Source organism: Sturnira hondurensis, unplaced genomic scaffold (assembly GCF_014824575.4).
Source record: "Sturnira hondurensis isolate 20B ecotype Veracruz unplaced genomic scaffold, ASM1482457v3 Scaffold0008640, whole genome shotgun sequence".
In the NCBI taxonomy this organism is placed as follows: Eukaryota; Metazoa; Chordata; class Mammalia; order Chiroptera; family Phyllostomidae; genus Sturnira; species Sturnira hondurensis.
The window spans coordinates 22,069,282-22,096,791 of record NW_028081271.1 but is presented as its reverse complement, the minus strand read 5'-3'; the positions used below and the strand labels follow the sequence as shown (position 1 = coordinate 22,096,791).

The window sequence follows — 27,510 nt, the reverse complement described above, 5'->3', positions numbered from 1 at the left end:
AGCTCGGCGCGCCGGGGGGCTGCCGTGCGCGGTGCGGGCCCCGGGGCCCCTTGCTGCGGGCTCCGCGAGCGCCAACTTTCGAGAGGGTGCGGGGACGCGCTCTGGGCGGCCGCTGAGGCTTCAGGCAGAATCCAGAGGAAAATTCCTTTGGCCCGGAGGCTGCCGCGGCGGAGGCGGCCCGGGCGGGCCAGCGGCGCACGCGGGAGCGCGGAGTCTCCGCACAGTTTCCCAGAGGGGACCTGGGACGCGCGGGGCCCTAGCAGAGGCCACGTCCCTCTCACTCCAGGAGGAGAGTCCAACCGATTGGATTCTGCTGTGGAGACTCGCGGCTGCCCCTCACGGGGACCCAGCTTGACCAGAGGGGATGCCCCGGCCTTGGCCTTGGCCAGAGAAAGGTCTGCCTCACCCACCGCCTTCCACCGCCTTCCACCGCCTTCCTGACCCCTAAGCCTTAGCAGCTCAGTGGCGCGGAGGTCCAGAGGTAGCAGGCAATGAATGGGGCGACAAGAAGGCAGACCTGTTGTGTGCCCAGGAGCCTGGCGTTCTCCCTGTACCTTGTCATCCTCACAGCACCCCCAGCAAGCTGTGTATCATCCCATTTTAGTAACGGGGAAATTGAGGTTTGGGAACTTGTACAGGGCACAGCATCAAGTAGCAGAACAGGATTCACACCAGGTCTTCCCAACATCGTGGTCCACTCTGGCTTTCCCATGTCCCTGCATCTTCTCCCAGCCTCTAAGGCCCCGTCAGGAACAGCACAAGGCATGGCCAGGGGTTCCCAGGCCTCGCCGTTGTTTTAGGAAATGATGAGGGAACCCAGGACCCCTGCGTACACATTATTTCCTCAATGACACCTTTAATGTGTTCGTTTAATCTTTGCTGGTGATTGGGAGGCCGAGGATAATTTGTGAATCTTCAAAGAACAACTTCTGGGTGGGGGAGGAAAGAAACCTAATGAAACATACACACCCTGGCCCAGGGCTCAGTCCTGTTTCTCCGTAGTCAATGGGATAAAGGCGCACGACAGAGGTGTGCCAGCTGGCAGGAGCTGACTGTTCTTCCTGGGAGGCCCGCCGTGGGCTCAGGCGATTCCAGGCCCGAGTCTGGAGGAGTGCTCAGACGCGGACGGCAGCCCCCGCCGCCCGGCAGGCCGCTCCACGCCCTGCTGTACGGGAATGCTGCCTGCTGAACTTAGTCTCCTGAGTGTGCTGCAGTACCCGCCGCCAAAGGGCCTAGAACCTCTTCCTGCAAATTCTGACAAGGACTCTGTTAAAGGAGCTGCCTTTTACCCAGACAAGACCCTCTGAGAAAGAGGCACTGCCTTATCGCTGTTTACAGAGATCGATAATAGCTCAGTTCCCATTCATCTTTTGAGATGAGAATGTGGCACTGGAAGACCTTGAAAAAGTCAGTCACAATCTGTCCTGGGAAAACTCGGGCTGCCTCAAGCCCCAGAGAGCGTGTGAGGAGGCCCCGGGACTCTCTGAGCCAGCCTGAGAGTGAACTTCGCCCTGCAGTTTCCCAAAGGGGACCCGGGACGTGTTTCTGAAGCCTTCAGTGCTCCCGTGTGACAGGCACACTGACATTTAGCAGCGCGCTTCCGGCCTGCCCCTCCCAGGCCACTGGAGCCCCTCCGCCACTTCTGCATTGCTGTACCCATGTCACCCCACTCAGGAAGTGCAGGTTTAATAATAGTCTGGGCGTCTCAGGTAACCCAGGCTTCACCTCGCTTTTCCTGAGTGGCCCTTCCTCCTGGTACTCCAATAGGACAACTGGAGTGCCAGGAGGGAGTCCGTTCCCTTCCTTCCTCCTCCCCCTTGCTTCCTCCTGGAGTGAGGGCTGAAGTGGGCACAGCCCGTCTGCGCAGGGGGAAGGGTTCATTCAGCTGGAGCTGAACTGGAGAGGAATCTTCTGGGCACTAGAAAGCGCCTGGCCCGGGAGGCAGGACAGCACTGGGGTGGAGACAGACCCCGGAGGCAGGCCACCTAGACTCCAGTCCTGGCCAAGCCAGGTATTAGTTGTGTGACTTCGGACAAGTTTCTTCACTTCATTATGACTCATTTACCCCATCTGCACAAAGCAGACAATAAAAGGACCTGCCTCACAATACTCTTAGGGGGAACCAAATGAATTAACTTAAGGAACGTGCTCAAAACACAGTCAGAGCTTTATAAAATTTACAGGGTGGGGCAAAAGTAGGTTTACAGTTGTTCATATGGAAAAAATACAATAATAAATAATACCACAAGAATAAGCATATTTTGCATGCTCATAACTGTAAACCTACATTTTCCCCACCTGCACTTTGGTGTGAAAGGAAGTGCAGGGAAATCACATGGATTAACCAGCAGGGCATACAACCAAATGTACACGATACACCCCTCCTCTCCTCAATGCAGGTACAAGCCGTCTTCTCACAGGTAAGATGAAAGTGAAGGTCAGGGTGAGGAAGGGGCAGAGATACAAGTGGGTAGCCTTGGCAACCGGGATGCTCAAAGGGGTGACAGCTCCTCGGTGGTGACACAGGATTCAGGGCCATTGTGGACTGATTTTCTGGACACAGGGAGAGCCTCCTGCAGGCCCTCCAGTCTCCTTTCAGGGACAGGCCTCCCTGCGGCTGCCCTGCCTCAGAGGGGACAGTGGGGCTCCAAGAGGGCCAGGGACGCTGCTCCAGTTTATCACAGCCCAGAGATACTCTGGTTCGTGTTTTATCATTGCTGCTGTTGGTGTTTTCTTGGTTAGTATTTACTCAGCTAAATATTCTAAAAGGAACATACTGGATTCTCTGGACTGTCCTTCTGCCCTACGGAATCATCCAGACTGTTTCCAGAAGCATGGGGAAATTACGCCTAGGACAGGTCATTGAACTGGAGGCAGTCGAATTAGATAGATGGGTGGTATAGGGCTTGGAAGAGCAAGATGGTGAAAATGGGTTTCATATTTCAATGAAGGCCATTTGCTCTGGAGCTTACCCATTCCCGGCACCTCGGTGGGGCCCATCGAGTGCTTCAGGGTAAATCCATGGGTGCCGCCTGCCCGAGGGACCCCTTTATAATGGAGTCACTTTGTCAAATCACGAGGGCAGGGACCAACATTCGGGTTTATCTTTTCTCTCCCCTTGCCCTAGCAGGATTCTGAACTTGAAAGAGAGCCTCGGTCAATCTATTGTAGAATTAAACTGAGCGAGGCATGGTGGGAGTGACACCATTTCCCGCGGTTCCCCCGTCAGACGCCCAGAGGATCCTGCTGGTGTCCTGACCACTCTAGGCCTAGAGGAGACCAAAAGGAAAACGAAAAGGCCTTAGCCACAGAGCTCCACGTCTTACTCTCTAGGTGGCCTTCACTGTCTCGCTATTTTTACCGCTGGTTTTATCATCTGTGAAGGAAGGACTGGGACCAGACGGTTCCTTTTCAGGGCCTGTCTCAGCCCTAACACAGGGCTCAGGGGTCAGAGCTGGGGTCTGCCGGGGACCCTTTCTCTGCTCTGGATCAACAGTTTGATCGGCAAAGGCATGTGGTCCATCCTAAACTCTACAATCTGTCACGGTTGTTGAGACATCCTCAGGTTTGCCATTGCTGAGAATGCACCTCAGGGTCAAGGGCAGGGAAAAGGTGTAGGCTTTACTCCAGGGGTCCTGGGCCGATTCCCCGACTGGTAACTAACTGCAGAACTCGTGCAAGTTGTTAACCTCTCCAGGCCTCAGTTTGTCACCCCTAAGATGGGGGCGTCAGTTACACCTGCCTGACCAGCTGTAAATACACTTGCTGGGTGACTGGGAATGGTGGTGCAGTTTCCTGATAGCATCCACACACTGCAGAAACAGTCTGGCCCTCTTTAGCCTCGTCCGGGCCGGGCTTCCCTTGCCCTCTATCTACGCGCTTGCCTGTCAGAAACACGGTGTGCTCCTTCCCTTCCTGGGTCTCACAGTCTCATTAACCAATATTGCATCTATTTTTATACTCAGGCCTCAGGTTTTCATCCCAAATGCTATTATTGTGTTGCAGAAGATAGTTCGGGTAGGTGGGGTATGCCTCTCTAACTCCCTTATTCTGGAAGAATCATGTGGTATTTTTCCTAATAGTTGGATATAAGAAAAAATGTATACATGAGTATATATACACACACAATCGTGGACAGGATTTCTGGATCAGCAGGCACAGACAGATACTTCTCTGAGGGCGTAAACCTTCGTCTGATTTCTCTAGGAATCCAACAGATTGATCCTGTTTTTTGATATATTTCCTCCCTCGCAGATGCCTTGCTGAGGAACCTGGGGACATTAGGTGCCCTGTGTTTTGGACCAAGGGAGGTCGTGGCCTAGTAGATACTTCACACTTGGAGGGACTCAAAAGAGGTAGAAGGTTTGGTTCCCAAGAGCAAATGATTTGGCTGGGGAGACAAGACGTACACAAATCCAATCACTTGCGAAAGAAGTATCTAAAATACATTTAAAAAATCAAAAATCAAACCCCCATTTCTAGACTTCAGCATGGTAAACACTGAGCATCTGAGGACATCACAGAGGAGGGAGGCGCTGAGCGCGCCTGGAAGAGAAGAAAGGCTGGAGTTGGCGAAGGAGAGTGGCAGAGGGCGGAGGGCTTCGGGTGGGCGGGGGGGGCCGGGCATGACCGGGGTGTGGTCCTGGGGGCGGGCAGTGGTGGGAATGCCGTGGCGGAGGGGTGGTGGGGGTGCAGAAGGGGCTCCCTTGTTGTGTTGGGGGCAGTGAGATCCCAACGTGCCTATGTTGTGAACAGGCAGGTGCAGAACTTTCTGGAAGGGGTGGAGGAGGCCAAGAGAGGAAAAGGCTCTTCTAGAGCCCAGTGGAGGCCTGAGATGGTGGGCGGGGAGGGCCGGGCTGCCCTCATTGTGAAGGAGTGTTTGTAAGGCTAGGGGATCTTTTGTGCCCCAGATTAACTGTTTAATTGGCAAAAGCATGTGCCCCCAGTTTAGGAGGAAATTGGGTTTTCGTTTGTAGAATACTGAGATTGCTGGCTGTAGATTTTGAGTCTTCCATGTTTAGGGATGATCATTATTAACACCTGTACGAGTTATGGCTAGTGTCGTAAATTACCGCAAACTCAGTGGCTTGAGCAACAGAAATGTATTCCCTCATGGTCTGGGGGTTACAAGTCTAAATCAAGGTACTGGCAGGGCTGTGCTCCGTCTGGACGCGCTTGGAAGGAGTCTGTTCATTGCCTCTCCCAACTTCTGCTTGTTGCTGCCTTCCTGGGCTTGCAGCCCCATCGCTTCCGTCTCTGCCTCATCTTTGCATTGCCTTCTCCTCTGCACCTTCTTTTCTGTCTTCAATAAGGGTACCTGCCATTGGATTTAGGGCCAACCTGGGTCATCTAGGGTGGTCTCATCCCAAGACATGTAACTCAGTACATCTGCAAAACCTTTTTTCAGATAAGTGATGTTTCCAGGAATTAGGATACAGACATATCTTTGGGGGGGGCCACCATTCAGTGCCCCCATTATAGGATGTTCTCTGAGGACCATGCATGAAGGAGGAGACAGTGTCCCCAAGGGGAGAAGCGACCACAAGGCATGGGGGGTCTTCAGGCAGAATGGCATCACGCACGTCACCTGTGGCCTGTCTGGTGACAACTCTGACCCGTCAGACTCCCCCAGAGTGGGCACATGTGCCGAGCACAGTGCTTAGCCCTTGTGCTGATACCATATTCAATACTCATAATAACATATATTACTTCCTCTTAGCTTCACAGCGAGGGTATGCAAAAGGCCTTACCCTGCCTGGCTTACAGATCAGGAAACAGGAGCGGAGGCGCCTGATAACGTAGGGCTGTCAGTGACAGGCAGGGGCACTGCTCGGGGCCACCTGGTCCCCCTCCAGTCGTGTGCCATCCACTACACTTCTCTGCACTCCAAGGCTTTATTTTATTGTCCCAGCACGCACTCCCTCTGGCTGTCACTCATCCTTTTCTTTTTGAAAGACTTTATTTATTTTAGAGGGAGGTGAAGGGAGAGAGAGAAACATCGATGTACCAGATAAACATCAATTGCTTGCCTCTTGCACACCCCCAGCTGGGGACCTGGCCTGCAGCCCAGGCATGTGCCCTGCCCAGGAATCGAACTGGCAACCTTTTGGTTCATGGGTCGACGCTCGACCCACTGAGCCACGCCAGTCAGGGCTGCCACTCATCCTTAATACAGACAAATGTTTGATAGGTGATAGGCTGGTGTGGTGGGCTGAGCAACAACCGTGGAACCAGAGTGCTTTACCCTCGTTCCGGACGAGGGCACCTGTGAGTTAAAGTGCATGTTAAGCTGTCATCTGAGCAGGAAGGTTAAGTTCATTGACTTCAGAGACAGACAGCCTGCTTCGGACTCCTGGCCGGGCCTCTCGCCTGCGGTGTGACCTTGCACGAGCCATTCCAGCTCTCCGCGCCATGACTCCCTCATCTGTAAAACGGGGCCACAGTCGTACTTACCTTGGGTGTTGTTAATGAGGATCAAATGTGTGCCTGCGTGTGTGTAAACATACAGTGCTGACAACGGTTCTTTGTGCGCAGTAAGTGCTATGTGCCATTTACTTAGAAAACAAAACCATAAAACAGCAGCAGGGAGCGTGTTTGGATCCTGTGGCATCTGCACCGTGGCTCACGGGGGCCACGGGCTGGTGATATGGGCCCCTTATAGGGACACAGAGCCCCTGGAGACATCAAGGCAGCCAGACACCTGGCCATGCTGGGCATTCAGCCTTAGAATGGAGTCCTCTCTCAAAAGCTGGCACCTCCTGGGTCCCAGCCAGGAATGTTTGCTCATAGAAATACCAAAAGGCAGGGGGGCTGGGCTTGAAGGCAGCCTGGCATTACAGATGCCAGAGCGGTCGGGCCAGGGGCTCTGGGCCCATACCACACTTGGGCACTGTGATGGGCACCAGGGTGTCATAACCGTAGGGTGCGCGGCTGCCACAGTGACCTCAGCCCTGTTTGGTGGCTCTGGCCTCGAATGGGACCGTGAGGTGGTTACCACCCAGAACCCACTCACAGCCTGCCATTTCTCCCCACAGGCTGATGCTGCTACCAGCTTTCTCAGGGCAGCAAGATCAGGTAACTTGGACAAAGCTTTGGATCACCTGCGGAATGGGGTAGACATTAACACCTGTAACCAGGTAAGTGGGGTGGGGACCGCGTGTGGTCTCTGAAGAGTGGCTTGCCTGATGCCACTCCCTGAGAGTGTCGGTCCACTCCTATTAACCTTTTCCCAGTGGCCTCAAAAGTCCCCAAAGGCTTCCGCCTGCTGAAGGCCCTAACGCTTATGCTCACATCCCTGCCCCGGTCCAGGGCCCCGCAGAGAACGGCTGATGCCTGAACAGTGTGGGCTGGCCCAGGCTCCATCTCCTGCAGCTTCTTCCCTTAGAACTTGTCACTGGTCCCTGCTGTGGTCTTAGAATATGTGGTCTTTGAAAGGGGGCAGGAGGAAGGGCTTTGAAGTATGTTGTGTCAGCGGTGACATTAAACCTCCTTTGTCAGTCAGCAGCCTCTGAGGATGCCTCTGCAGGCAGAGCAGGAGACAGTGACGAGGACTGGCTCGCAGGGGCTGACAAAGGCGAGGCTGGCTCAGGTGCAGAACCACTCTGGAACGGCTTCTCTGGAGGTTTCTGTCACCGAGTCACAGGGGCTTGGTTTCTGGAGGGGTGGTAAGGAAACAGAATGTATGTCGGACTGACTGGAGGGCAGAGTCAGACCCCAGATTGGGAATTGACCCAACAGAGAGGAAATTGCCCCCTAGAAAAAGAAGAAGGGTGTGGCTTTGGCTTCTGGATAGGATAACTTCCATTTGTTTTCGCTGGCCCATTAAGTTGTCCAGGTGCATATGCTAATTCAGTTTCCAATGTAGAATACATTTACAGTGACTTTTTTCTTTACCATTTCAACCATTTAAAAATTGTTTTAAATTGTGGTGATACACATAACATAGAATCTAGCGTCTTAACCCTTTTTAAGTGTACAGTTCACTGGCATTAAGTACATTCATATTGTGGTGAAACCGTCAGCACCCTCCATTCACAGAACTCTTTTCATCCCACGAAACTGACACTCTTCACCCACTAAGCAATAACAGCCCAGTCCTGCTCCCCACCCCCTGGCAGCCACCCCGCTTTCCATCTATGAATCTGGCTACCACCCTAAGCACCCTGGGTAAGTAGGGGCATGCAGTGTCTGTCCTTTTGCAACCGGCTTACTTCACGTAGCACGGCACCCTCCCAGTTCATCCATGTGGCAGGGGCTGTGTGACTCTTACAGACCAGCAGGGTCAGGTTCTGGGAGTGCAGGTTCACTTTCCCACTGGCCGTGTGTCTGTCCTTCTCTCTGCCCCATGCTCAGAATGCAAAATACTACTTGCTGTCTCTCCCAGGGCCAGGACCCCATTTGGATTCAGTGGGTCTTCTGTGGAGTAAATTCACTGCTAAAAGATCAGAGGGGAGGGAGCAGGTGGTATGTGATGGGCACCCAAAGTAGGTATGTGATATGAGGCAGGTGCCTGTGGCAGTGAACTTCAGAGGGAAGGTGAAGCATGTGATCTGGACTCCAGGTTGCAGTCTGGACGCGGAGAGGCAAGCCCGCCTCCTCTCCTTTTCTCTGCCCAAATATACCCACGGGAACCTAGGACATTTCCCCCAAAGAGGCAGAGCTAAAGGTTGGCGTTTGGATAGCAGATTGAAACTGCCAACCCATTTCCTTCACAGGAAGAGGCGATCGGAGCTAAGTGTGAGCACAGAGTGAGAGTCCTGGAGGCTCAGGAGAGGGGGCCCAGGGACCCCCTGAACTGCACCCCAGAAACAGCTATAGGTCAAGTTGTTTCCCCTGACCCCACCCCACCCCCGGCCACTAGGTGAGGGAATGGTTCTCTCGCCCCACTGGGGATGCACTGCTGGCAGGAGAAGCCCACCCCAAGGCTCCCTCTGTTCGGACCCGGGCTGCAGAAATCCAGATGCGTGCTTCTCCGCAGTGCAGTTTCCGACTGGGGAGCGCCAAACCTCGGGAGGCCTCTCAAGGGTTAAGGTGCCAGCTCTCAAAGGAATGCATTTAGCAGAAATGGGGACAATTGAACGTTCATAAGCCTTGAGCCAGGGCTTATTTTCAGTGTGAAATTGGAAGATGTTGGTGACACCTGGGGACCAGCTCTGTCCTGATCAGCCTCCTGTCGGTTAGGCCCTGGGGGGTACCTGTCTTGTCCCTCAGCTGTCTCTTCTCAGAGCCCTTCCTCTGGCCTGGAGAGCAGCAGGCAGCCAGGCCTTATTTGCGCTTCATCGACACTAGTGCCAATCGATGGCTCCTCGGCTCGGTGCCAGTGGAAGGTTGAGCGTAGCCCCACTAGAGACTGAGGGGAGGCTCCGACCTCAGGCTGGGAACTGCAGTCCTGGCTGAGACCAGCTCTTTCTTTCAAAGAGAGAACTGCTGCTAGCAAGGCGGTGAATGTCCGAGGGGAGTAAAAGTAAGGATTCGCTGCGGGCGCAAGGCCCCCTGATGCTGGGTGAGTCCCGGCTCCCACAGCTTAGGCCCTGTTGGTCTTTGTCTTCTGTTCCATGCAGGAAGCTGGCTGCAGATGGGCTGCCTCTGGGGCTCCGGTGTTGCCCCAGCCTCATTCTGGTTTTATTGGGCATTATAGCTTTTGCTCTTGAGTGAAAAGTGTGGGTAATGGGGGAAGGACTAGAGTAGCTGAATGTGTGTCCTCATTAAACACATTAGTGCACCCACTGGGAAAATGCTGCTGTTTGATAATGTTCACAAGGCTAGCCTGTAATGGCCCCGGAGACTTCCTCTCTCTAAAAGCATTCATTCATTGTTTTGAGAAGATAAAAACAGGCTCTTGTTCTGGGGTCATGGCTTGAGGATGTGTTTTGGCTTGAATCTTTTGAGCTGGTGGACTGCGATAGCGGTAATACAGCCAGTGCTGATCCTTATATAAGTAACACACTTTCAAGTAGTATGTTTTGTGGAAAGAATATGTGCTGCTTGCCTTAATAGGAAGTAATTACTCTAAGTAGTGTGAAAAGAGGAGCTCTTGGCTTATATAAGAGACATCTGAATATCCAGGGCAGTTTCCTTATTGCACAGATTATATCTACTCAGTTTTATCCTCTTCATAGTCATTATTATGTTTAAAGAAAAGAACGGACTCACACACAGGGACACACATACGCACCTGCATGCAGCAATATCCTTCTATGCATGCCAGCGTCTCTCATTGATTCAGGCGTTGTTCATGCTTCAGACCCATTGTCTTTGCCCACGTCTGCCTGTGTGTTACCACATGTATGTGGAGTGCTGAGCTTTAGGGGTTTCATAGTAAAAAATCCTAGTCCTCAACTTCTCTGCAATGCAACCCACTGCTAATGAGAGCTGTTGATCGAAGAGCCACATAAATAGATATGTAAGCCAACCTATGCTGGGCATCGTGAAGGAGAGGCATAGAATTTTGTGATGATACATGAGAGATACCTGACCTAGAGTTGGAGGTCAGAGAAGGCTACCGTGTGGAAGAGATAGTTGAGCTAAGAGATGAGGAGGGGTGAATGAGGGGAAGGAAGGGAAGGGCATTCCAATGACCGGGAACAGCCTGTGCAAAGTCCCTGAAGCAGGGAAAGCACAGAGAGTTTAAGGAAGGCCAGGGTGGCTGCAGTGCTGGGAGCAAGAAGGACAAGATAAGGCTGGAGAGGTGAAGTTGGGCTTGAGCTGGACCTTATATTATAGGCAGGGGCAGTAGTCACAATAGTCTACAACTGGGACAGCGAGCCCGAGGCCCGAGCAGTGTGTGTGTGCCTGTTAGTGCACAGTGTGTGCACAAGGGTGTGTCTGCCCACTGCTCCATGTGTTAATCCTATAGTTGCTGACTGGAGGAAAGATCTGGGTGAAGGGACAGAGTGGCCAGAAGCAGCAGCAGTTAGCTGGGGTGGGGGGAGGTAGGTGGGGGGGAGGTACTTCAGAGCTCCAAGAGGAATGGAGATATTTCCAAATTTAACAACTTGTGCAGTGTGTCTTGGTAAGATATCCATGCTGTGTACAGAAGCGGTGTTTGCAATTCTGATCTTTATCCTGAGGGCAGAGGGAAGCGGACGCAGATTCAGGCACAGGCGTGACGTGGTCAGAGGTGTGCTTCAAAGGGTCACACTGGCCAGTGTGCAGAAGACACCTGGGAGGGCCCAGCAGTGGCTATGGGGGCCAGTGTTAAGACTGTTACAGTGGTCCAGGGAGAAACGTCAGTTCCCTGGGTAAATTTCTCCCTGGGTAAAGACTGTGGGTGTGGAGATGGAGCGAGGTGCACAGGCCTCGGTGTTGAATTGGATGGGGGAGGGGAGGGGAGGAGCCCTGTAGTAAGAATGACTTCAGGTCTAGCTTATTCCAGAGGTGGAAGCGCCATTCACTGCAACTAGGAGCGCGGGAGGGGGCTCCGAGTGTGGGTACAGGGCGAGGAGGAAAGAACAGGGTTGTGTGAGATCCTTTAAGGTCTTTGAGGAATCGAAGTGAAAAGATATATAAAGGAAATTGGATGTTTGAGCCAGGAACTTAGATAAGAGGTCCAACCCAAAGATAGATATTTGGAAGTCATTCAGCATTCGAGGAAGGCAGATGCTGGCATTGGCTCATGAAAACTGGGATGAGAGGCATGTTGCATATTATCCCACCAGTGCCTCTGCGAGATCACGCCACATGTATTTATTAAGCACCTACTTTGTGCCAGGTACTTTTCCAGGCACTGAGCAAGACAGACAAAATAGACAGGCTGTGGTCTTGTGCCAGCTACATGCAGTAAAGAAGGCAGACGTAACCGAGAAAATGAAGTACATAATGTCAGCTAATGAGAAGTACCATGGATGAGAACGGGATTTGAATGGGGTGGCTAAGGAAGGCCTCTCTAAGGACAAGACTTGTGAGAGGCCTGAGAGAAGACCACGTGGTTTCTGGGGAAGAGCACTCCTAGAAGAGTAGAGCAACATGCGAAAGGCCCCAGGGGCAGCAGTACGCTGGGTCTGTCTGGGGAGCAGCAAGGAGAACTGCGTGGCTGCAGGGGGTCCGTGAAAGGGGAACTGGTAGGGGGAGAAATTTCCAGGGCCAACTGTGAGGGGCTCCCAGGTCATGACGCAGACTCGGATTTTACTATAGAGGTGATGGAGAGCCATTGGAAGGTGTTACACAACAGATGCTCAATCGGATGTAGATTTTTAAAAAAAGATTTTATTTTATATTTTAGATATTGGAAGGGAGGGAGAAAGAGAGAGAGAAACATTGATTGGTTGCCTCTCATGTGCCCCCAACCAGAGATCTAGACCACAACCCAGGCATGTGCCCTGACTGGGAATCGAACCAGTGACCTTTTGGTTTGTGGGATGGCGCCCAGTCCACTGAACTGCACCAGTCAGAGCTCTGATGTAGATTTTAAATGGTCACCTGGGTGCTGTGTGGAGAGTAGAGCTGGGGCCCAGGGACAGAAGCAGGGAGAGGAGTCAGGTGGCTGAAGCCATGGACCAGGTAGGTCCCAGCGGTGGCTCTGAATAAGGGAGCCAGTGGAGCTGGTGGAGCGGAGGACTTGCCTCCCTGACTTTGCTGCGTTGTCACCCTGGCCACGGTGGTCTCAGCATACACGGCACAGGGACATGCAGGGACCAGGGGCTCTTTAGTCAGCCTGGGGCTGTGTCTTTCTTGCGACGGCAAGAACCACGTGGCAGTGGGATGATTTTTTCTAATCTCAGCTCAGAAGCCATTGTGAAGACATTCCTGACCCCCCAAGGCTGCATTCATCTCTGCCTTTGCAATTCACCGATCGGAGCTCATCATGTCCTGCTATGTAGCGTGATGATGTTGAATAATTATGTGCATTCCAGTGTCAGCTTCATATATTCCATTTCCAGAATGTCTGCTGGATTACTTAATCGAATGAAAATATTTTATAATGGAGGCCATAGCAATTAAAAAAACACTTTCTGCAGTGAACTAACTGACCTTACACATTTACCAGTTAGCCAAGTAAAAAGGGGACAGCAGAGAAGGCTCACAGCCTCTGCTCTCCTGAACTCCCACAACTGTTGGGTCAACCGGGATGCTCCACTGGGCACCACGAGCTGTCATGCTGGGGGCGAGACACCTCATCGCTTTAGTGTCTGTTCTCTTCCTGTAATGCTAGTAAATACTGGCTCACTTGCCTTCCTTGTGAGAAAGTTGCCTGAAATCCAGGAGAAGAGTTCACACCAAGAGAGAAGCCTCATTGTCTGCAGTGCTGACATAAGGCAGGGAGTCGGCAGATGCTCTTTGGGACTGTACCAGGCACCCACAGCCGGCCTGACTCTCCATAGCACTCTCTACGACCTGACTTCAGATGCACCCGTCTTTCTCTGATATTTCTCTGTTTTTTCCACTAAAATGTAGGCACCTCAGGGGAGGGGACTTGGTTTTATTCAATGCTCTTTTTCAGGATTCTGCCTGGCACACAATAGGTGCTCATCAGTTCCGTCGGTAGATGTTAAGCCTGCTGTAACCACTAATGATGAGAGCTCGCATAGTTGACGCTTAGGCCCTGGAGAAACTTGATCTAAGTACTATCACTTTTAAGAGCATGGTGAAACAGGCATTCGCACAGTGATGACTGTGGTTCGGATTCTGGCGCTGGTCCTGCCCTTCAAGTATTTGGTGATATTGGCTGCAGTATCCAGGAGCCCAACCACCTGAATAGTCATGAAACCACAAATGACTTCCAATGCTAAAGCACAGCCAGCAAAGGCGCGGGAGCCTGTGCTAGTCCCGCTGATGTTCCCTAAGTTTCCACCTTTCACACGTCCCCTGTCACTGCTGGGTCCTTGTTTGTCTTAAAAGTAAACGGGTTTTGGCATTATAAATAAATGGGGCATCTGTAACAACAGTTCCTGCTGCAGAGTAATCCTTTCTGCAGAAATCAAATGCCAAGTCTTCTGATCAGGATTTTGTGGGCTCTGGCAATTGTGATAGTTGCTACCTTTCCAAATTATAGACTCCTAGAACCTAGTGGTCATGGCATTCAGTGCCCTCACTGCTCCTCAGAAGGCTGAGTTCTACAGGTTTCTTCCGTGTATCTTCTGAGCTTTATGACTTTGGGTCTGGTGGGATGCACTTAAGAAGACCACCTAAACTTTCTCTGCTCATTTATTTGGTCCACAAACAGGTATTGAGCACTTACAAGGACCCAAGCACCTTTCTAGAGACTAAATTCATTTATCCCCTGCTCTCAAAGAACTCAGAGGTGGGTAAAGAAGTCCAGCTTGTATGTAGAAGGATAGAAACTCTGGGTTACAAGTGCCATCCAGAACAAGCACAGAGGATGTTTTCCTTTATTTAGTCTTTGATTCAACAAATATTTTCTAAGCTGCTTGAATGCGCCATGTGCTGGCTACTCAAAGCTGAATAACTCCCAGTGCCTACTCTCACACTGCTTCTGGTCTGGGGTGGTGGCTGAAATGCTGCTGACTCGGAGAAGAGCTTTGAAGGAGTAGTAGCAGTTTGCCCAATAGAGAACTGGGGAAAGGAAAACACAGCAGAAGGAAGAGACTGGGAAGGAAGGAGCGGTGAAGGTCACGACGGGCAGCCAGGAGTTCAGTGAGGTAGGGGTACACAGAGAACAGCAAGGAGGTCGGCTGCAGAGGTCATGTGTAGGTCAGTGTAGGTAGAGAACCTGTTACTTTTCTGCGTCATCTTCTTTTTCTTAGGAACCATGACAAGCATAGAAATGGCATTCCACCACATAGTTTCTTAATTTTACCTGTACCCCCAAACTCACACAGAAAACCTCCTTAATATGACAATACGTTAATATTAAGCCTTTCGGAAACTTGCTGCCTTGTTAGGGCTCTGGAATAGCAATGAAGGAGAAGAAGAGTATGTTACTGCAGCCCCCACGTGGGAAAGTCGTGGTCTGTGGTGGGCAGTTAAACAGGGAAGTGACTAGATGCCCCAGGTCTGGTGCCATGGATTCTTCTGAAGTTCTTACTTGAAAGATATTAGTGAAAAAGATGGAACTTTAAAATCTCTATCTCTGGGTTACTTTAAATAGGTAAACTACTTCTGCATTTCAGCAGAAACAAGCTGTTTGATGTCCATCCTGCTAATTAGAGTGACCAATCTACATTCTTAAAGTAAGCTGATTCCATGTCACAAGTCAGAGTGACCCACAGTGTTTAATAGTCACAGATCCTACAGTGTCTCTGCTTTCCAGAGCCCTTCCCCAGGCACAGCCACTTTTAGTGCTCATGTTGCCTGTGAAGTGGACACACAGGACAGGTGATGTCAGTGAGACTCAGAGAGGTGAAGAGGTGAAGAGTCTTCCTGAATCTTGGTCTCTCAGCTCACAGCCGGAGTCTCTACACTGCACCCTACAGGTGGACTTGAGACTTGCAGCAAAGCCCTTTCCTCCTCTGGGTGACCTTCCTTGTGCTGGTCTCATTTCCCCTCCCTTCTTGAAGAAGAAAGAGTTAACTGACCATTTGAGTTACATAAAGATGTCCATTTGTAGCGACAATGGGGACATCTCTGGGATCCCAGGGACAAGGAAAAGTGTGAAGGGCATCCTCAGAATGATCTGGAACCTGTTGCAAGGAAAGCGTACCCTCCACTCTCCCCTTTATGGTTGATTGCTGTGGCTGTACCACTGGTAGACCAGCTGTAAGAGTCCTACTCTTGGAGACTAAGAAAAAAGGTAGTGCTGTGTGGGCTGGGTGGTATGAGTGTGCATTGGTTCTGCAGAATCTGTGGAACACACGCTGTGTGCCAGTGCCCATGGCAGGATCTGAGACACAAAGGTGGGGAAAACACAGACCTGAGAAAGTCCTGTCTGTTGAAAGACACACACAAGAGCAGGGAGATGCCATTCCACGGGATGAAGGGCCTGGCCAGAGGTATTGCTGAGTGCCGTGGGAATGTGGTTGAAAGAGCAGTTTACTCTTGGGGGCTGGAGACAGGGTATGGTGTGCTGAAGAAAGACAGGAAAAGACACAGAGAAAATGACACTTGATGTCATTTTGAAAATTGCCTCTCTGGCTATTCGAGGAAATGCTAAACCCAGTTTCCACGCTTTCTGATCGGAATAGACCATGCAAGCAAATTTGCCTGGGATTATTTACATTTGATTGTGAATTCTTTGGTATAAACTTTTTTGGTCATTTTTGACAAGCATGTCCATGATTTTAATTGTTTCGTCATTTTAAATTTAGCAATACAATTAATACATGGCGGTTATTTAAAAATGCATACTATACAGAAATACTTGTATATAGTCTTCTGTAAGTCTTCCTCTATGCCCCAAATCTCTGAACAGGTTGGTATGAATCTTGTCTTACCTTTTTCTATACATTTCTACATGCACATCTTAACTGTTCTCTAAGAGCTGTTACATTGTTTGATTTTGGAATTTCGGAATGAAGAGGAAGTAAGAAGACAGCAGCTCCAACACTTCAAAGACACAAAGATTGAGGCCCTGCCCTGACCGGTGTGGCTCCCTGGGTGGGGCGTCCTGCAAAGTGAAAGGTCACTGGTTCTACTCCTGGTCAGGGCACATGCCTGGGTTACTGGTTCAGTCCCCAGTCTGGGTGCATTTGGTTGGGACACAAAGGCAACCAGTCCGTGTTTCTCTCCCTCTCTTTCTCCTTCCCTTCCCGTCTCTCTAACCAAAAAAAAGAAGAAGAAAAAGGAAAAGATTGAGGCCCAGGGGGGTGAAGTGACGGGTCAGGAGAACAGTTTAGAGGCCTCAGTTCCTTATCTACTGTTCTTTGCTCTGAACCCCACTGCCCTGCTTCCAAAGGCCTGGCTCTTCTCTTTGTAAAGAAATGCCGAGATCTCGGACATAGAAACTGTTTCTAGTCCATAGGAGATATTCTTAGCTGCTGAGCTGAATCTCAGAGTCCCATTCTCTCATTAACTTGAGCTCGCACTTCCTCCAGGTCCCCAGTGGGCCTCACCGCCTGCAGCGGCGATCTGCTCTGAGCCAGGGGATGTCGAGCGAGGAGGCTGCACAGGTTTTTATCGAGAGTAGAGAGGTGATCCGGGGTTGACTCATTGCCTCGCATAACTCTGAAATAGTTGTGGGTTTCTTTCTTTTCTTTTAAAGATAATGAAAAGGATTAGCGTGTTCTTCCTCCTCATGAATATCTAGTAAACTATGAGTTGTAAGAGCTACCTGGGTAGGAGCAGTAAATTTAGATTGCAATAGAACAGAGAGAGAGAGAGAGAGTGCTTAGAGCCGGTCTTGTTCTTTTCCACCTGCATCAGTCACCTCTTTCTTTTTCTCCGAGTTTGTCCTCTCCTCCCTGTTTCTGCTGCCAATCTACTTTCCCCATCCCTGGGTAAGAGACAGGTTGGCAAGGGAGATAAGTTGTGCTTTTCTGCCCGGGCTACGGCAGTTGCTTCAGGTCTGTCTGGCTCCTGATCTGTTCGATTCCAGGATCCTATATTTTTAGCAGACCTAGCCCACCACACAGCGTCTGGGGAGCCCTGTGAGATCTGGTTCAGAAGGAGGCTGCAGGTCGGGTGGCCCGGCAGAACCTGACACCTGCCCTCCGAAAGAGGCTTCCCCATCAACACTTTCCCACCTGTGCCTGGGGGCTGCTCCCCAGTCATTGGTCATCCTTTGGTGGCACTCCAGGGGGTTTTCCTGGAATAATCTCTGAAGTCTGGAAGGCTCGAACCTCCCCTTATCAGATACGAGGGCCGGGCCGCTCAGCCCTCACCCTGGCTCTGAGTGCTCAGGCGCCCATCCTCTGCTCCCGCAGCCGGAGCCCTGAGGTTCAGCTTCTGCTCCTCCAGCAGCCTCTTCCACCACCACTCACTCCAACCTCCACTTTCTTTCTCAAAAATTTAAAGAGTTTTGAACCTATAAAAACATTGCAAGGACAGTAAAAGAATTCTCCCATCTCCTCCACCCAGATACTCTAGTTCTCTATTACCATTTTACTGCATTTGCTCTATTTACCTATCTCCCTATCTATCTATCTATCTATCACATATACTATATATAACATGATTCCCACGACCCCTAAACATTTCTGTGTGCACCATCAGAAAGTAAGGACACTTTCCCTCATAACCACCCTAAAACCCTCCCAGTCAGGAAATCAACAGTGATGTAACACAGCCATCCACAGACATTCTGCCAACGGTTCTCACAATGGGAAAGTGTTCTCCCTCCCTTTCTCCCCCCTCCATCCTTTAACCCTTCTTTCCTGCTCCACCGTATTCCTTCTCCATCTCCAGCTGCATCATCCCTGTCTTCATCTGCATCTCCATCATCTCGAATCACCTCTGTCCCAGGAGTCTATCCAGAACAAACTTTGTATTTTGTTGTCTGTCTCATTAGTCTCCTTCAACACAAAACGCTTCCTCCGTCTTGGCCATCTCTCCTGTTTTTGACAGTCTCCCGTTCTGTGATCTGAACCTCAACCGTGTCTGCGATGTTTTCTTACGATCAGACTAAGTGCAGTTTTGGTCCGAGCGCCACAGAAACCACACTCCTGGCGGTGTTCACCCTGATCACCTGGTGAAGTTGGTGTCTACCAGGTTTTTCTACAGTCGAATCACCATTTTTTCCCTTTATAGTTTATCAGTATTTTGTTGGGGTGGGGGAATATGCTGATGTCATGCCAACACCCTGTTCCCTCATCAGACTTGTGGCTGCTGGCGTCGGCACAGGTTTATATGTTGTCCACTTGTATTAACTACCACGATGCGGTTCCAAAGCGGGATTCCCATTCCCATCTTTCCCCGCACATTTATTAGCTGGCATTCTACTGAAGGATAAGCTTTTCCTCCTCCCTCAAGAGTTATTTTGTTCGTATTTATTTATATCTGTACAGACTCATGGACTTTTACTTTATTTGATGGGTAGTAATCTCATGTTCTTATGATTCATTTTGGTGTTCAAAGCTAAATTAGGCCAAGATGGGCCCTTCCAATCATCTGGCTTCTTTGTTCTTTGACCTGTCCTCATCATTCTTTGAGTACTTTCTTAGCTTTTGTACCAAAAGGCACAATTTGTCTTAGGGTCATTTTGTGCTTTCCTGACCCAGCCCTGGATCTGCCACTTTTCCTAGGATGGTATTTAGACACCAAAATCTTGTCCCTCAACATGCCCATTGCTACTGGTTGCTGCAAGCCCCTACCAGTCTGCAAACATCTGTAACTATTTCTACATCTATCTATGCACATACATATTTTAAAAACCTGTGGAAGCATGCCAGTATTTCCAATTCTAGTCCAACACCTCAAGGTTATTTCTAGCCTTTTCTCTTTCCAGGTTTGTAAATCCCCACTCACAGTGAGAAGGCTGACTCCCACTGATTTGCGTCGTCCTCCACAGACTTGTTTATGTGCTTGGTGTAACAGTCTCCTGACCACGCCGGAGTAGCCCCCCTCCTTCTCGCACACCAGACACACTTTGACAAAGCCTCTGCAGGGCACTGCTGCGGGTTCACTGCCCTACTTCCTCGGATGCCTACATCTCCAAGCTGGAAAGGGAGGGGAGGAAACGGATTGGAAAAGAAGAGAAAGTGGGACAACGTCCATTCACTTCTGGTGCCATTTCTTTTGGGGCTGAAAAATGTAATACAAGCAATTAAGGGAAATAAACCAGAATTTATGTTGTTGTAGTAGTGTTTTTGAAGGCTTCTTAATTTGTCTCCTCGTCAAGTTGCCTGCTGTGACAGTGTCTCCCTCTTTCCTTTCCCATCATCTCTTGTTTGGACATCACCTCCTCTGCCTTCCTTGGTTTCCATGTCTGCATTTATTTTTCCTTCCCTCACTGTCTCTCTCTTTCCCATGAATTTCAGGATTTGGAATAGCAATGGCAATTATTTCAATCCTTCTCTCTCTCTCCCTCCCTAAGCTCTGCTTAATTCTTATATGCTGCTCTGTTTCAGGGCTGTAGACTTGCAAATGTATAATGTAAGTGATCTTGCTCCACAAATGCAAATCAATAATAGAGCAAAGCTAGAGGCCACAAATGTACAGGCTGGTTGTACCTCAGGGAATTAAACTTCCATAACCTAGAGTGTAATACTTACCTTCTCTCGACAGAGCAAAACTAAGAGAATCCCGACTGACTAGGAAATGGGAAATTATATATAAAAACCTGGGTTTGTGACCCCTTACATGTACGTCCGTGTCCTTTTGTCTTCTGATTGGTTCTTTACTGAGTGTTGGGCAAAGTGGAGTGTTGCATGGAGAAAAAGTTACCTGGAAGTCCTTCTCCCGTGCCTCTCTTTTTGTTTGCTCTTGGGTCCTGAGACTTCTTGGCTTTCTCTGCCACTGCCCTTGGCTTATTCTTCCCAGGACTCTAGTCCTTTCCTTCCGCATGCAAACTTTACAGCCAGCGCTCCACTGCCTGCGAGCCTGGCACAGAGGCAGCCAGCTAACCTGGTAAATGGAACCCATAACACGGTAGTAGGTATTTATGAATAAAAAGATCCTATTTTCTAGATGCTACATTAGCTCATTAGCTTAATCCTCTGGAAATGCAGTGTTTACGAAGGAAGGGGCGGAGGACTGAAATAGTGAGTGTCGGGGTGTGGGGTGGGAAGGGGCCGGTGAGCTCGAGGCCCTCAGGACCCAGCTCGGGGTTGCCAGGTCCATGGGGCCACGCCTGCAGGTCGAATGAGTAGCCGCGACAACAGGAACGGAAGGGTCGTGTGTCCGCCCACGAACGTGCGCACCAGCACCTATGTCCTTGCCATTTCCAAAGACACACAGGGCCTTAGGGTTGCATACCCCTTCTGTCTGAAACCATCCTCCACTCTGGACAGGATGAGAGTTAAATTCGCTGTGTGCGTCTACTGTATTCGCACACTTAGTAATCAATTAGTATAATTGGGGCGATCGGGGATGCTAAACAGAGGAGTAATTTCCCGAGAACAAATGTCTGGAATTGTGTATTTTTGCCAATAGAATTTCTCACAGTTGGTACAAGAAAATACTCCAAATTAAATCATTCAGGCTGAACATGACTTTTTTTCCCCCTTCTTTTTAAACATATTGAGACAAACGCAGCCTGGCTGCGATCTCCTCCTCTCAGACAGATTGTTTCTCAGAAAAATCCTCTAAATTGACATTTTACCTGAAAAAGAGCAAAAGCAGCTGACAGGCTCCAGGTGTAGGCTTGACAGTAATATTTTGGCCAAACAAAGAAAAGCGCCTCAAAGGGTTGTCTGCTGTGCTCGAGCCAGCGCGGTCACGTGGGGCCGGTGGGATTCAGGATCGGGAGAGTGTCGGATGTAAAGGCTTCCAAGGACCTTGCTCCCACCCTGACTTGGGAAAAGGCCGGAAGTTCTACCGAATTCTAATTTCTCCTCATCCTGTCAGAGGGCTAAGGTGGTAGAGCCCCCAAGTGAGCTGGATTCCAAGCAGAGGGCCGCGGCCTCCGATTTGGCGGAGCGCAACAGACGGAGGTGGCACCGCACAAGCCAAAATCAAAACAGATTCTTAGAGGCCAGCGTGGGCCTGTGTGTCTGTGCTGAGCTTCCACCAGGGGCTCCTGAGAAGCACTGGGGTCGGTCAGGGGACCTGAGAGAGCCTCACTTGGTGGCTGTGGAGGTGGGGAGAGAACAGACAGAGCGCTGTCTGCTCCCCCAGACTCTTCCCTCGTGAGAAGCGACAGTAAGCCTTCTCGCCTTCAGGCCACCGGCAAAATTTCATTCTGCGTGGGGAGGAAGAGAAGCAAGCTGCCTCTGCTCCCTGGGGAGGGAGGGGTAGGAAACTGCCCTGCCCCAGGGCTCCTCGGAGATCTGGTGCCGGTGCTGGAAAGGCAGAGGCAAAGCCATCTAGTCCTGGGCAAGGGCAGGATCCACCAAAATAAGGAGGACTCATTCCTCTGCTACTGCTGGAGGAAGGCAAGAACCTTCCACCCCAGACCGAGTTCAGAGACAAGGCGGGTTTAGCTGCCACCGAGAAGAGGGGAAGGAGCGCAAAAACAAACCATCAAAACCAACCCAAAATCCTACTTTTGACGTCCAGGCAACAGCCCGCCCAAGACTGAGGCTGGGCCAGGACAAAAAATTACTTCTGTGCTCCTCTGTGTGCTCAGCGCCCTGAAGACAGGGAGAGCACACTGCTGCTGGGAGAGGGGCCGGAGCTCGGAGAAAGACCCCGTCTGAGGCCCAGCCTTGCAGGGGCGGCCAAAAGCTGAGGGCAGGTTGAGAACTCAGAAAAACCCTCTGTCCCCCAGCTCCTACTCCAAGCCCAGGGTGACAGCAGCCTAGCTCCAGAGGCATCTGAAGGCTGTGGTTCATTGAAGGTGACAACAAAGCCCAGACCCAGGTCAACTCTTGATTGGATCGACTCAGCTCCCCCACCCCCAGCCATGCTCAACTTCACAAAAGAAGAGGCGTGTCCATCTCTATGCATAAAAGCTCTTTTCTTCATTCTCTACACACAACGTCTGGTATTCAATTAAAAATTACAGCACACACGTAAGAAAAAAAATTACCGTCAAGAGACAAAGCAATCAACAGAATGAAACTCAGAGATGACCTGGCTGTTGGAATTATTAGGTGGACTTCAAAATAACTGTGATTAATATGTTAAAGGATCTAGTGGGAATAGTGGACGGCATTCGTGAACAGATGGGGAATTTCAGGAGAGAAATGGAAATGACAAGAAAGAGTCAAGCAAATTGCTGGAAATAAAAGAAGAAGACACTTCTTTGGTGACAGGGAATTTCTTCAACGGGCTCATCAGTAGACTGGACACAGCCAAGGGAAGAATTAAAGAAGCTGAAGATAAGCCAATAGAAATGGTCAAAATTGAAAGAAAACAGAAAAAAGAGTGGGGAAAGAAAAGCAGAAGAGAGCAGCCAAGAGCGGTGGGATACTATCAGCTAGTCTAACATAAGTGGAATTGGAGACCCAGAAGGGGGTGTGTTCAGGAAGAACAGTCTGGCGAGCTGGTGTTTTTCTGAGAAAGGCGTGTGGTCATGAAATGGCCATAACTAGTTATTGCTTTACTCTCCTGCTTCCAATTTAGCTAAAGCGTTAACTTGCATATTCCTCTACCTCCTTCTTGCTTATGTTCTACACCCATTTCTTTGGGGGGAGAGATGTGTGATTCCCTGCCCCCACAGCCCCCTGCAGCAGTCTGTCTGCCATTTGGCTGTGAAGGTTACATGAAACAGCAGCCTGCCTTTTAGCAAACAGCTCACTTTAAAGCAAAACGCACAGATCTTAGCTTTGAAGGGGCTATCTATGACATAGTTCATCTCTGTTTATAGTTATAGCTAAGAACAAAGAGCTCACGGAACTTATAGCCCTTGACCCTTCTTATTTTATCGATAAAACCTGCTTTAAAACAGAAAGTATGAAATGCAGCATTTGTTCACGAAACACTCCTTTGGTCCTGTGAGTGGTCTCCCATACAGACCAGCTATGCATCTACTAGGTAACTGTGCCAGCTGCTCCGGGGACATGCGCACTGCATCAGTTTCCTGGCAGTCAGTGGTGTTGGCTGCTGCTGGGTGGGGACCAGCCATCCTCCCACTGAGGCCAGGTGCTGGAGAAAGCTTGCTGCAGTGGCTTTGGATGCTGTGTATCTCTTGAATTCAGAGGCTTCCTGGAAGAAAGAGGAAGGCGCTTGATTGGGAGAAGAGTTTCTAACATTTTGCCTCATGGGTTTAGAATTTAAACTCAGACACTGGCTACTCACGTTGCCATTAGTAATGACCTTATGGCACTGGCTATGCACCACAGGCTGCCTTGTAAAAGCCTTTGTGAACCTTCCCTGACCTTGACAGAGCAACTTCTTTCTCTTTTGTGCTACTTCTAGTCTGAAACGTGCCAGTTGGGGCATTTTCACGCGATTTTGCGTTTATTTTTAATGCGTCTGTTTCCTCTACTCAAGTGAGTTCTTTAAGGCTAAGAGTGTGTCTTCGATTCAGCTCCAGCCTGGCACAGAACAAGTTCTCAGTAAACGTTCGCTCAGATTAAGTAAACGCTCAGCATGAGGTCACTGCAGCTGTAGTTATATTGAGACAAATGGTTGTCATACGTGTTCCTGTGTGACTGTCTATGTTACGTTCCTGGGCCTTCCCCCGCACAGCTGTCATCGCTGTGCCAAAGTGGCCTTGCCCTGTGGCTGATGAGGGCCTTTGGTTCAGATCGCCACCGTAAGAGACTTGTCAGTATTACTAACTTAGGGTGACTATGTTGAAAACAAACGAATTAAGAACAGAATGAGAAAAATAAAAAATCATAAAAAAGGATGAGATCCTTGAACCAGGATTGGGATGGGAGGTGAGTGAGATTGTTAGACTCAGATCTGTTTGGATGGTCCCTTTTATGCTAAAGAATGTCACCTTCTGCCAAATGTGTGCCTTTGAGAGGGAGGCATGTGACACAGGGAGGGGAGGAGAAGGGCTCTCTGGGGACCAGAGCTGTGATCCTGAGAGCAACTCCAGCAGATGAGGCCAGACCCCGACGGATGACAGGTGTGACGGAGCATCAGCCCTGAGCTGCTCTGTGATAAACAAGGGGAAATGTGCTTTCACCGCTGGGGCGAAAAGAAGCACACTAGTTCCTAGCGGGGAAACGCCCCGTTTTGCTGGGAAATCCAGGTCGGTTCTATAGGTGGCTGTGAGCTTAGCTCACCACTTGACTACTCTGGCCCCTGATCTCCTCAGCACTCGGGGTCTCTCATGCTGCTCTCAACCCCGGCATTCCCTGCACAGACAGTGTGTCCTGAATCCCCTCTGGACTGAGGTTCTAACACTGGCTCCAAGCAGCAGGGCCAGCCACCCAGAGCAGTAGCAGTGAACTGGAGGTGTTCTCCTTCTAGACTTCCCATTTTCTCCATTTTGAGGCATTCAGGGCCCACAAATGCTCACGGAGGGTGATTGTACAGCGCACATGAGCACGAAAACCCCCGGCTAGCACCCGCCACACTCACCGCTGTCACAGCTGAGTCCCCTGCGATAAGCCCATCACAGCAGCTGCCGAGCTCCCACAGCCACCCCAATTCCCGAGTGATCACAGGGTGCTCGGCGCCAGGCCTCTCAGATAAGGTCGCTTGCAGCTCTCAGCATAGACCTGCAAAGGGAGGGGGGGCGGGAGTGGCTCCCAGAGCACAGTCACGTGACGAATTGCTTCTCAGTGAATTTTTGTTTTGCAAATTGATTTGAGGGAACTGGTCTCCTTCAGGCCAACACTCTTCCTCCTCCCGAGACTCCCGTTCTAACAGACTGCTGTCCCTCCTTCAATCGTTTTCTCCCTTTCTGTTATCAAAACTGGCTCTGACCTAGACTTTATCTGATAAGCTCATTCACACTGGGGTGTGAATGATTTACACTGCTTTGGACCCTACATTTAATGGAGTTCAAAATCTGCAAGAGGAGGAAATCCAATGGCATTTGCATGGGCATTTTTCAGGCATTTGCATGGGGAAACATTGGTGAAGAGACCCTGTCATCTGCCACCCCCCCATCCCTCTCCCCTCACCCCAACATATCTTGGCGAGGTTGGCTGTGTTGATATGCAAGCATCTGGCCAATTGAACGGCACTTTTGGAGTGGGGACAAGTGCTGATCTAAATAGGAAGAAGGTGAAGTTCCCTCCAGAGCCCACTCCTTTGTTTGGTATCGGGCACCTGTTATATTTACCCTGTGGGAAGATTCTAGGCAAAGAGAGTTGGATGCACCTCCCATTCTCCCACCGTGGGTGGGGTACCTGCCCTGCATCTCTGATTTAGTGATTACTTGTTACTTTCCTCTGCTGGTTTCGGCAAAGCAATGGGACTAATCTGTTTAGGGTCAGTGTATTTCCATTCCCGGCAGAATATTTGGGTTTAACAGAGGTCTCCTGGAAATGATGTCCTGACACAAAGGAAGAGTAGGAATTTCAGGAACCCATGCTGGGGCTGTGGAGATACTCGAGGGCAGGTGAGTCAGGGACCCTCAAATCCCACCATCAAGAGCCAAGCCCCTCCATCTTAGTGGTGAGGGCTTTCTTTCTTTCTTTCTTTCTTTCTTTCTCTCTCTCCCTTCCTTCCTTCCTTCCTTCCTTCCTTCCTTCCTTCCTTCCTTCCTTCCTTCCTTTCTTTCTTTCCCTATTTCTCTCTTTCTCTTTTCTTTCTTTTTATTTTTGACTTTTCATTGAATTTATTGGGGTGACATTGGTTAATAAAATTATACAGGTTTCAGATGTACAATTCTATAATGCATCATCTGTATTTTCTATTGTGTGTTCACCACCCCAAGCCAAGTCTCCTCCTCACCACCCCCCCGCCCCACACACCCTATTCTCCCTCCCCTTTCTGTCTGGCAATCGCCACACTGTGGTCTGTGTGGTCAGGGTGTTCCTCCTTAGCCAGAGCCTGGGGTGTCCTTGGGACACCCCCTGGGACGGAGGGAAAGGAGAAGGGGTGAGACGCTGATGGGAAAGGAGGAGGAGAGGAACAGGGCGCAAATGTCGGGGATGGAGACGGCTTAGTGCCTAAAACCATTTTCTGTGTGGAGCCAAGACCTCCTCATCTGCTGGAAATGAAATTTAGTTCATTGAAATTAGTTCCGTCATGTTGTCAGAGTAATTTGTGGCTCTAAGTAGCACTCTCTGAAGTCAGCCTTTGCCAGAAAGTTTGAAAGTGCCTCTGTGTGTGGGCCAGAAGGCCAGGAGGGAGAGAGTGATAAGGAAAACACGGCCGCTGCCTCTTCCAGGGCACAGCCGTAGCGGGGCCAGCCCGAGTGGGAACTGTAATTGGTGAGTGAGAGTTCCACTTTTGCGGACTGGTGATTGGGCACAGAAAATGTTTGTTCCATTTTTTCCTCTTCCTAAAATGTAACTGTCAGTTTTGGCCACATTTGAAATGGCAAGGTGGCACAGAACCGATTTTGGTACAAATTCTTCCAATGCGGAAATCTTAGCGGGGGGTTGGTGGTATTTCGTTTTCATATGCTCTTATTTCAAAGTGTATTACTTTACTAGATATACCTCTGGCTTTACAAATGTTCAGGGTGCACTGGTGTTGCCTCTTTACTTTCTCTGGTTGCTGCTATGAGAATGAACCGGGGTTTGAAGCTACGCAGTTTCAGTTTAGTGGATACTGAAAGCCCAGGCAAGATCTGAATTTCAAGGTCATCCATTGGCTTTGTGAGAGCTTCCCACACTCAATTCACATCCAGGGGGTGGTGGCCTTGTTATCACCCCCTTTCCCTGCTCTCCTGTTACCAGATGCTCCCACGGAAGAGCTGCCCAGTGAGGCTGGGCTGGCTCTGCTCTGTGCTTGTGCCAATGCTGCCCAGGGCCCCTCCAGCTCGGCCCTGCAAGAAAGGGACCCTACTGCAGCCAGTGGGAACAGCAGGATGCGCAGTCCCACTAACCACACCTTCTTGCCTCTCTGCTCCTTACAGAATGGGCTGAACGGCCTGCACTTGGCCTCTAAAGAGGGCCATGTGAAGATGGTGGTTGAACTTCTGCACAAAGAAATCATCTTAGAAACGACAACCAAGGTATGTCCCTTAGGGATGGGGAAGCTTTACGTTAAAATTCAAGTATA

The 27,510-nt window shown here is 50.2% G+C and overlaps 1 protein-coding gene across 9 annotated transcripts in view; it reads left to right on the top strand.

The window, feature by feature from the left end:
* The window catches only part of ANK1 (ankyrin 1), a 196,100-nt gene that overhangs the window by 98,008 nt on the left and 70,582 nt on the right, over window positions 1-27,510 (top strand). For all 9 annotated transcript variants that reach the window (XM_037055452.1, XM_037055450.1, XM_037055451.1 and 6 more), the window contains exons 2-3: window positions 7,035-7,136; window positions 27,365-27,463. In XM_037055452.1, the coding sequence (XP_036911347.1) occupies window positions 7,035-7,136; window positions 27,365-27,463 (201 nt within the window). The remainder of the gene's footprint in view (window positions 1-7,034; window positions 7,137-27,364; window positions 27,464-27,510) is intronic.